Source organism: Mus musculus, chromosome 12 (genome assembly GCF_000001635.26).
Source record: "Mus musculus strain C57BL/6J chromosome 12, GRCm38.p6 C57BL/6J".
NCBI classification, from domain to species: Eukaryota; Metazoa; Chordata; class Mammalia; order Rodentia; family Muridae; genus Mus; species Mus musculus.
Genome location: NC_000078.6, coordinates 113,184,267 through 113,195,188, shown reverse-complemented (window position 1 = coordinate 113,195,188; position 10,922 = coordinate 113,184,267). Strand labels below are relative to the sequence as shown.

Below are 10,922 nucleotides of genomic sequence, written 5' to 3'. Positions count from 1 at the left end.
CACACTCTTGCCATCATAACGCCGTCTTCCCTCAGGTCCAAAACAATGGAGCTAGCCATAGTCTAAAAGCTCTGAACCTCTGAGTCAAAATGAATCTTTTCTACTTTAAGCTGTTTCTCTCTGAGATTTGTCTGTAAAGAAAACCTGCCTAACACAGGAGAGTGAGCGTGTGTGTAAAGCCAGGATCCAAGCATCCCCCACCGCATCCCCTCCCCACAAAGAAATCCTACCAGGGCCCTTTTCGACCTATTCAGCCCTCTCTCTGGCTTTGACCTAAGGGAGCAGCTGCAGTTTCAATAGCAGAACTCACACCAAAGAAAATGAGATCGGAGAGACGTGGGTTCCATCAGCTGGGGAAGTGGCAGCCTGGACCACTTACACTGGCAGATTTACAGAGAAGAGAAACGAAGTCCACACGGGCTGCACATATTCCGCACATATTCTCCCCATGTCTGTGCTGCAGTCACAACATGCTGCAAGCTGGGAAACTGATCAGCAACAAAAATTTACCTCTCATGTTTCCAAAAGCTGGAGGTCCAAGGTCACGTTGGCAGCAGGTTGTGCACAGTGAGCGTTGCTCTCTGCTGCCAAGACGATGCCCGCTTCATCCTCCTACTGGGTCATCAAAGGAGAGCAATGGCAGGCTCCCCACATTAAAGCCCTTTTAAAGGGCACAGCCTTCAACTAGGTTGCTTTGGGTTTAAAGGGTCAACACAGATTTTAGAAGGACACAGACTGTCAAGCCATAGAGCTAGCTTGAGTTTTATATCCTAGTGAGAAGTTATATGTGCCTTAGCTGGCTCGACCATGCCAAACCCAGCTTAAGTAAAACAGAGAGCCCATAAGTCAACCTGACACCAGGGAGTTCTCAGTGACAGACTGGAGTCTCTTCACCTGGAGAGGGAGGCTCTGGGCCCGTTCGCTGGCTAATTTTATGTCAACTGAAACAGGGGAACCTCAATTAAAAAATGTCTCCAGCCAGGCAGTGGTGGTGCACGCCTTTAATCCCAGCACTCGGGAGGCAGAGGCAGGTGGATTTCTGAGTTCGAGGCCAGCCTGGTCTACAGAGTGAGATCCAGGACAGCCAGGGCTACACAGAAAAACCCTGTTTCCAAAAACTGAAGGAAAAAAAGGAAAAAGAAAAGAAAATGTCTCTATAAGATTGGGCTGTATGCAAGACTCTTAAGGAATTTTTTTTTTAATTACTGATTGATGGGAGAGGGCTCAGCCCATTGTGGGTGGTGCCATCCCTGGACTGGTGGTCCTGCGCTCTATAAGAAAGCAGGCTGAGCAAGCCATGAGGAGCAAGCCAGCAAGGAGCACCGTCCATGGCCTCTGCAACAGCTCCTGCCCCCAGGTTCCTACCCTGATGTGAGTTCCTGTCAGGAATTCCTTAAGTGATGAACAGTGAGGAGGAAGTGTGAGCCTTTCCTCCTTCTCAAGTCGCTTTAGTCACAGTGTTTATCACAGCAATGGTTACCCTGTCTAAGACAGCCCTATAGGTCACTCCTGACCAGGCCTCCTCAGGGTCCTAGACTCTACCTCCTGCAGTTCAGTCCTGCCAGCAGAGAACTCCCACATATCTATATGTGGCACACACCTGCCCCACCCACACCAAGCCACAGAGGTGACAGTTCTTCTTGCCCACCTCTGGTTGAGGAGCCCTTTGCATTTACTTCTGATCTTGTCTCACAAGTGAAGTTACTCACGGCTTACCATGAGGGTAGTCCCCCACCCCTTGCTTCATCCTGGGCAATTAGCAAAGGAGTTCCTAAGAGGGAGGGTGACTCATCTAAAAGACAACAGAATAGACAGCTTTGCTGAGGGCCATTGGTTGGTGTCTCTCACAGTTTCTTTGCTCAGAGCAATCAGATGACAGGAAGGTAAGTGGGTCTGATTTTGATGAATTCAGGTTTCTTTCTTTTGCAGCCATTTTTCCACAGCAAATGTGAGTTTGTTTTCAAGTGGAAGGTGAATGGCCACAAGTCCAGACTTTCCCCTGTGATGGGATCAGACTGGCAAAGGCTGTCTGACCCTGGTCCAACAACATTACTTCAACATAAGTACAGATAGAACGGGCAGGCATCCCTAAGTGTCCCTCCCTCCTCAGAAGCCCTAGCTTGGAACCCAAGACCTCATCCAGCTCCTAGCACAGCCTCTTTTTGTGGGGCTCCCATGCTTGGCCATGTCTGGGATTGGACTTTGAGAGCCTGCCACAGTGCCAAGGTGCCAGGGAAAACACTGACTCCTGGGCCCAATATGCAGTATTTCCTGGCCCAGCAAGCAGCACATTGTAGCCTGAGCGTGTTGCTTCCTCTTGCCCACAGGCCCAGCCTAAAGGAGACGGTGAGGGCCAACAAGGGGCTGCCCAACGCAACTCACCAGAGCCCACTTCCTCAGACTGTAGATAGTGGAGCATCAGTACTGAAATATTGGTGGTCTGCCCAGGGCGTGGCACACCACAGCAGACAGCAGTCCTTGCTACCATCACCCCTTACCAAAGCCCGACCAGAGGAAGATGGAGCAAAGGGCCCTAATGCATGCAGCCCTCTCACCTGCACCAGAAAAGGGCTAAGATTGGGGTTAATCTATGACAGCTTTGCCTAAAGGAGAAAACACCAGCCTACCTTTAAGGGCGGGGCTGAAGATGTAGATCAGTTGGCCCAGTGCTTGCCTACCATGCATGAAGCCTGGGTTTCAGACAGTACTGCTTTTTTAAAAGGGTGGTGGGCACAGTGTTCATGCCTATAATCCCAGCTCTGGGAATGGAGGGGCCATCATCCTCAGCCACTCAGTGCATTCAAGGACAGCCTAGGGTACATGAGACCCCAGCTCAATAAACAATCAAACAGACAAACTGCCCAAGTCAGGAAGGTAGCACCTATATTCTCAGCTACTCAGGCAGCTGGGGCAGGGACAGCACTTGAGCCCAGGACTTTGGAGCCAATCTATAAGACAATATGAGACCCTCATCTCAAAAACTAACAGTTGAGAAAGCTGAGGGAGTTTAGTGCCCCAGGAGAGTTTCTAACATTTGGTTTGTGGGTCTTGATCACCATGAGGCTAGGCTCCAAGTCCACAGACCTGTCCGGACTCTGGTTAAGATCTCAGATCTTGGCAAAGTCAAGCTCCCGACAGTAATGGGGCTATCTACCTAGACAGAGAAAGTCAAGCACACAGTAGGTCCCACTCTGGGACATGGGCATAGGAGCTTCTCTGATCCTTCCCCGAGCCTTGACACATAAGCTGGAAACATGTGGCATTGCACTGGAGGAGAAGCTGGAGAGGGTGGCTATGCTCCTGATGACACCAGAGGTGAGTTGACTCCTTGGAGGGGCATCGCACATGGGGTAGCCCTGGCCCCCAGCCTTGCTGTCCACTTCTCTCCCTCCACTCCCCACTGACTCCCCAAGGAGCTGACTGCCTATGCTGTCTTTACATTCTGACTCTTTTGCCCAAGTCTCAGGAAGCACTTCTCTCCCTGGCCCACACGGGCGCCTCCAGCCCATGCCCTCCATGCCAAGCCACAGCTCCCACCCCTTCTTGGGCCTCCTTGGCCCCACCCATCTTGGCCCCACCCATCTAAAGCACTCTGGGGGTTTAGCCTTGGATGCTTCATGTCTTATGCTGTGTACAATCTCAGAATCCTCTTCTGAAGCAGACACAGAAGCCATTTCAGAATCCTCACAGCGAGCATGCCTTGACAGGCCATTCCTCTAAAACCCACGTGAGGGCTAGAGCCCAGGAAGAATTCTCCATACCAATTTACCTCACAGGGAGTGTCCCCATCCCATCCCCCATCCCCGAGTCTGCTCACCATTCGCCTCCCTGCCCATTGGCAGTCATCTGACTTACCCAACACTTCACCTGAGGTATTCACTGAGGTCCCTGTGACCACAACTATCCCCCAGCCTCACACAGTAACCTTTCTTGATGTTAGCCAGAACCCACCACTCACGGCCCTGGGATGCTTGCTGTTGGAGGGCCCAAATCCAATTTCTTTCCATGTCCCCAAGGACCAGCTCTGCCCAGTGCTGGTTCCAGATGCTCATCAGACCCAGACCTCTTAAGGACTTTAGATCACAGTCAGCAGCCTAGCACCAGGATTTATGAAGCAGGAGTGAATTATGGGGACAAGGGACCCCTAGCTCCCTTCTCTACTATATCTGGACAAACATGCCACCTCAAGAAGTTAGGGAAGAGATGGCTAGGTGCAGCTAGATAAAGATGACCCTTCTCAAATGGGACCACAGAGACAAGAGACCAGCAAGGTAGGATGGCCCTGGCTTAAGCAAGAGAAGGCCACAGGCAACAGCCCAGCACTGCAAACTAAACCTCATCCCTTGGGCCTCAACTACTGTGCTCCCCACCCAACACTGCACAGAGCCTGGGTCTGCCTATTAGCTGAGGAATACCCGGAGCCACCCCCCATGTGTACTTCACAGGGTTTCTGCCCTGTATACCATAGGCCTCCACTCTCTAAGGCCTGTCGGTGGATTGCGGTGTCATGGGAGTGTGGAACCCAAAGCCAAGGTTTTCAGGATGCTCATCAGGCACTGTGATCAGTAGCGGAGACAAAGCTCAGTAGGGCAGGCAGAGAGGCACTGCCGTACTCCACCGGGTCAGGGGTGTAGCCATGAGTGGCCCCTGTACCCGTGGAGAGAATGATCTCCAAGGACAGCTGCCTGCAAAACAGGTGACTCCAAGTCCAGACTCAGCGAAGCAGCTCCCTGGGTAGAGAAGGGAGCAGCCGGTGCATCCAGAAGTGGGCACAGGAACGGAGCTACCCTACTGTATACAACTGGGTCTGGTCTACACCCCTCTACAACCAGTGACAGACTGGACAGCAAAACCCTTGCTCCGTCCGGATCGCAGGGCGTGGATCCTCGCTTCAGGGGAGGTGAATGTAAGGGACCGGGCAATGCAGTGAACGCAGGCCTGGCAGGCCGTAGGTCTGCATGGCACTGCAGATGCCGGGTCAGGAATCTATGTGACCCTCACCTCTCACAGGTAAGGCTCCCCAAACAGCCTCATGAAGGTCCCTCCCCCAGATGCCACAGAGAAACACTCCAAGGTCTGGTGAATTCAGTCACCACAGATGCAGGGTAGAGGTCAGGGAGACCACCTGCAGACAGACTTCAGGGCCTCTGCCGCTGGGCCAGGGCACTGCGGGACTGGTCAGTGTCTGGGGCAGGGCCAGGCTGGGTGACATAAGGCCAGATTGTTCTGGCTGAGGCTGCAGGCAGCACCAACTTGGGAACAAGGCTGGCACCTGATCCCGTGGGACACTGACAGTCATGAGTCAAGGCCCCCACAGGCAGAGCAAGTCTGCACGGGAAGGGGGTGGAGGTGCAGGACTTTTCTGAGCCTGAGTTGGACAGGGGTGGGAGGCCTGGGAGGCTGTGGAGAGGTGGAATGGGAGGAGAAGGAGGAAGTCAAGGTACCATAGCAAAAGCAGATTCTGTGGGGACAGTCACAGTGAGGTGGGAGAAGAGAGGGTGTCTCTGACACGGGACCACAATGGACTACCTGGAGAAGAGACCCCACAAATACCTGTTTGCTCCAGAAGTACCTGACTGCCCCATGGCCACCAGCACTCACCAGTCCTTGCTACTCTGGCCAGCTGTTAGGCAGGGGACTCATGAGACAGGAATAATAGCCAGGCTTTGGGTACAAAACTGTAAACACAAGTCTTTAAAATGACAGAGGCCTCTTTGGCCCCAAACTCTGAGCCAGAAGCCCCTACCATAGGTCCAGATCTCCTGGAACACTGCCCGCCCTCCCATCCCGGCAGCCCCGCATCAGGCAGGGGTTGAGCCATCTCCACTCAAGACCAGGCCTCACCAGCTGCCTTTGCATCGAGGCGAGCTAGTGGAGTGGAGGCTGAGAGTCCGTGGTCCGAGAGATTCCTGAGATGAAGAAGCAGACATGGCCCCAGGCACCGCAGGCACTGCACAGGTATGCATTCACAACACCTGTCCCTAAGGGGAGCCTGCCCCATCCCATCCCATGCAAACCGCGCGCAGTTAGTCCAGCGTCTGTGCGGCCCGCGCGGGGGGGGGGGGCTGTCACGTGTCCAGCGCATCCCGCGTGGGTGAGGGCCCGTGGGGGCGCACTGGCGGGCCATGCAGTGGTGGAGGAGGCGGCACCGAGTTGCGCTGGGAAGGCGGTGGTTGCAGCTCAAGTGCAAGCGCAGGTGGTGGAAAATCGCGAACCTGGCGACGGTACTCGAGGAACGTGCAGGCCTTGGTGGCCAGTGCCACCACGTTCTTGCCTACGAAGATGGCCGAGACTCGGCTATCGCGGAAGAGTGCCATATTGGCGGCACGAGCCAGCACAGCCACCACATTGACAGTGGCGAGGCTGAGCACCGGGTACAGCATCATCTTCTGCGGTGCGATGTGCTCCCCTTGCATGCTGACCTCGCTGAGCGCTACGCAGGGCAGCACCAACAGCAGCATATAGCAATAGAAAAAGGTGAGGCCTTCGGCCCACAGTGGCAACCCAGTGCGTGGCGGCTCCCAGAGGTTGGCCTGCATGTCCAGCAGATCCAGCAGATCCAAAGCCACCCAGAAGAGGCGGCCCCGCAGGTCCTCGCGCTTTCGGAAGGTGCGCACATATTCCATGCGGTCTAGTGCCACAAGCAACAGGAACAGGCCTGGCACGCACACAGACAGTAGCAGTGTCAACGCCTTGCGAGCCACTGGGTCGGCCGCTCCGCGCCGCGCAGCCTTGTAGTTCTGAAAGATGAAATAGAGCTTGATCTCCAGCACGAAGATGTAGAGGAACCAGAGGATCATAGCGTAGCCACGCTTGGCCGTGCGAACCTCGGCCCCCACCCACACGGCCACATAGCGCAGCACCAGCAGGAAGCACACATCGCCTACCAACACAATTATGCACACGCCAATCTTGCGCGGGCCCTGGTTCTGCTCCACCAGGTATGCGTCCATGACGGCCATACTGCCCATGATCACCAGCGTGGTCAGGCACACGTGGCGCCGGTCTGGAGGAGGCAGCACCATGGTCAGCGGCCCGGGCTCCGCCCTGGCGCGCGCAGTCCCAAGGCGCCAAGGGACGAGGTCCTGCTGTGTCCCAAAGAGCAGCGGGCCCCAAAGCTCAGCCCTCCGGCATGGCGCAGCGCAGCGGGGCGCGGGGCTTGTCCACTTGCCCGGAGAGCGCTGCTGCTCCCGGCCGGCGAGCTCGGAACCTGGGAAAGACCAAAGACAAGTCTGATTGTGGTGGCCAGTGGCACCGAGGTTGGGACTGGTAGGGCGCACGGCAACCTTCCCAAGCCTAGCTGTTTCCTGCGCATGGTGCTGTCCCCCTGCCGGGTGCGGGAGGCCTCCTTGGACGCACGCACGCGCCGCTGCTAGCACCGGAGACCTGGAAACCCTGAACTGGGCCTCCAGAGGGCGCTGCGGCCCCACCTGAGGGACCGATCTCATTCCCGCCACCGCCTGGAAGGAAACGGAACGGAAGTGGTTTCTCCCCGCCGCCACTCGCATTCTAAATGCCCTGGTGATTTGTCGCGGCTGGACCCACACCTCCCTCTCTCCTAGCTCTGGCAGCCTAAACCACAATGCCCCGGCTGGCGGCTTTAGGCCGCTTCTTTAGAGCTTCAGGGCATCTTCTGGAGATGCGCTGAAATAGCCGCACAGGAGAACTGAAGACCCAGGTCCCACCCTGGGGACAAGGCACTGAGCAAGTTTTCTGATCCTAGATGGACGGTCATTCAAATCCTGAGATATCCATCCTACAAGTCCCTCATGCCTATGACTTTTTTTTTGCACCACCAGCACCCCCTTTTTCTTGTATCCACAGTCAATCGCTCCCCTTCCTTAGGCTAAGGCAAAACAGACTATTCTCTTCCCTGACCCACCATTGCTAGCCATCGCCCCAGAAGTGTTTTCCTCCTGACCACACCTCCTGCTATACCCTCTCTGGCCTAGCACACTTGCACCTCCAGCTCCTCTGATCGCAGGGCCAACCTCAGGAAAGCCATCAGTGGGATTTAGTCTCTCCCTATGTTCCTGGCACTGGCTGTCATGTCTGTGGTACTCAGATGGCCAGATTGTGCGTCCTGATATCTGAGCTTGTTCACACCACCCAACCCAAAGCCACTTCCAATCAAGGCCTCTCCTCCAAAGCACCTGGCACAAGGGCTCTGTTTACTGTCCTGTCTAGACAAAGACATAAAATTTAGTGTCACCCATGACAGCGATGCATTCAACCTGCTCCTGGTGACACCACAGTAACCCTCAAACTCCATCTCAGCTTCTGCCTCTTCCATTCACCCCTGGGGTTCTCAGTGCGCTTCTATAAGGTGTTTAGGAGTCATCTGCCCACAGCAGGGCTCCTCCTTGTCAGGTACACCCACTCTCACTCCCACTGGTAGGTACTCCTCTCCCAGGACGCACAGGCTGGACCCACCCCTGCCCACCTGGAACTCCATTGGCTACAGCCAAAACCTGAGAATTCCCTTCCTCTTAGCAATTGTCCAGGCCGAATAGCCTGCTGCTGGCCAACCCATTCCATCATCTGCACACCATCGCTCCCTTGCTCGGTCACTGTCAAATACCAAATGTCACGAGCCAATTGGTAATGGGACAGACCCCAACCGCTAAGAGAGGAGTGCCCGGCCTTCAGAAAGCCAGAACCCAAGCCTTACGACCCCTCCCCCACACTCTGCCCTAGCCATGTTCCCAGAGACCCAGCCCAGGTCCACCTGGCCTGAGTCTCCCACGCCAGGCCCAAATGCCCTAGCAACCCTGCCCCCTGTTCAAGCCTCACACCAGAGAGAGATTCAGGGCCTCCAAGCCCTAAAATGCCTGTCTCTCTCTCTCTCTCTCTGACGCTTTGCAAGATACCCTCTTAGCATCTCCAAAGGAGAGGCTGAGGCGAAGGAGGGTCCTCTCCTCCTCAACCCCGTTGAGGAGGGTCTAATGGCTCCCAGCAGGTTGCGTTTCAGTTTGTCTTTTCCCACTAAAGGTTTCCCCAGTGGGGCTTGGGCCTGGTCCCGCCGCCATGCAGCTGCCCCTGCCCAGCCCACGGCCTGCAGCCTGGGGGCGGGAATAGTATAGGCCCACTGGCAGTCGCTACCGCTGCCGCTGCCGCTACCGCTGCCGCTGCCGTTGCCGTTGCCGCCGCCGCCTACCGCCCAGCTCTGCCGACCCGCTTGGCTCAGCCACCCGCCTCCTGCTGTCCCGCCGTTCGCATCCCGCGCTTACCCGGCCGGCCAGATGCAGCGCGCCGGCCGGCCCCGCCGAGCCTCCGCGCCGGGCCCAGGCGCTCCGTGCTGCGCTCCGCCCCTCCGCCGCGGGCACCGCCTCCGGCCGAGGCTCCGCCCCGCGCCCCCTGGACGCCCGGACCCCAGCCAAGAGAGGACCCAGGTCCTAAGGCTGTTGCGTAGTTCAGGTTGCCATGGCGACAACTCTGCGCGCTCAGGACAGGTGGCACTAGGTGACAGACAACCTAGCATCCACCCCAGACCCTGTGGTCAGTCCACTCGGCCTCACTCACAGCAAAAAAATTGTCAAAGAGTCCTCCTCACACCATGAAATGGCTCTGTATGTAGCTCTCCAAGCTCAGACCCTGACAGCCAATAAAGCGACTCTGCTTTCCTGCTTCAGGAAGACCTCTGGACTGGGACCCGCGGAGGTGGCTGGACAAAGGGGTGGGACTAAGTGCCCCGCTAGCTAGCCGCAGTTATACCTCCTGGCCAGACCTCAGCAGTGGCTCACAGGCTCACAGGGACACACACACGTTAGGGCCTAGATCCCAACACTGGAGTGTTATACTCTATGGGGAAAACCCAGCTGTGAGGCTTTCAGTCAGTACAAGGAGGGCCAAATGGGAGTGCATCGAGGCTCCAGGATAAGACTTCTCTCCAGGTCCTGCCTTCACTGAGTGACCCATTCCTTACCTGACAACCCAATAGCAGGGCTGCCCTGCCCAGAGGACAACAGGAGGCTAACTGGTTGCCTACGCTTCTTCCCAGAGCTGCAGCTTCGCTCTGCAAGCACTGAGGGCAAGAGAGCTGAAGGAACTTGAAGGGGGGAGCTCCTGTCAGCAGCCTAAATGACATTGGGTACACTTGGCAGCCAGCTCTGAGTGATGCATTCTGTTCTGGTGACCCTGGGAAGCTAGAATATCAGGCCATACTGGGTCACCCTCCTAGTAGGGGGTGGTTCCAAGATGCCCATCGTCGGGAGAGAAGGCTAAGGAACAGCCCTGTAGTAAGCAGTATGAGCCCCAACCAACCAGCTCTCTCCCCAGAAGTGCAACAAGACCCCGAAGCTCTCGTGTACCCAGGAAGAGGCCCTGCATCTAGCAAGGAAAGGTTCGATCTCCTCAACCTAGAGAACCAGGGGCCTGGGGGGAGAACACCCCTGACAGAGTCAAGCAGGAGTGAGGAGGCGGCTGGGAGGAGAAGGACAGGTGGCAGGTGGCAGCCCTGTCTGCTCTGTTTCTTCCTTCGTTCTCCTACTTCCTCTCAGCCACGGTTAACCCAACCCTCACCTAAAACCTGCCAGCTTGCCTCAGTGCTCTCTCTGTATCCCATGCCAGCATCCTCGAATCTGTGGGCAAACACAGGGAAAGGGGACGCTCCAGCTCTGCTCATAGTCAGGACCACAAAAGGAGACATCACCCAGGAACCATATGGGTGGGTGGTCCAGAGTCTTTACGAAGGTCCTTACAAGAGAAAGGCTAGGGTGGGTGGGTATGGGGGACTTTTGGTATAGCATTGGAAATGTAAATGAGCTAAATACCTAATAAAAATGGAAAAAAAAAAGAAAATCAGACCGGCAAAAAAAAAAAAAAAAGAGAAAGGCTAGAGGGTCAGGTCAGAGGGTGAGGAGGCTGCACCACCAGAAAGAAGGGGCCAGGGGTCAGGGGCATGGACTTCTGTAGAATCTGAT

At 55.9% G+C, this 10,922-nt stretch overlaps 1 protein-coding gene across 2 annotated transcripts; it reads right to left on the bottom strand.

The window, feature by feature from the left end:
- Nucleotides 1-5,665: 5,665 nt before the first annotated feature.
- On the bottom strand, nt 5,666-9,286 carry Tmem121 (transmembrane protein 121). 2 transcript variants are annotated; one of them, NM_153776.2, is made up of 2 exons: nt 9,231-9,286; nt 5,666-7,210 (listed from the first exon to the last, which is right to left on the bottom strand). In NM_153776.2, the coding sequence occupies exon 2, from the start codon at nt 7,023-7,025 to the stop codon at nt 6,069-6,071; it is 957 nt and encodes a 318-aa protein (NP_722471.2). In that variant the 5' UTR covers nt 7,026-7,210; nt 9,231-9,286; the 3' UTR covers nt 5,666-6,068. The 2 variants fall into 2 exon arrangements, with proteins under 2 accessions (NP_722471.2, XP_006516264.1); XM_006516201.4 differs by lacking the exon at nt 9,231-9,286 and adding an exon at nt 9,158-9,226.
- Between the last annotated feature and the right edge of the window lie 1,636 nt (nt 9,287-10,922).

Bases quoted from the DNA above. Each gene is read 5' to 3' on its own strand.
- Tmem121 (NM_153776.2), bottom strand. From the start codon at position 7,025: ATGGTGCTGCCTCCTCCAGACCGGCGCCACGTGTGCCTGACCACGCTG.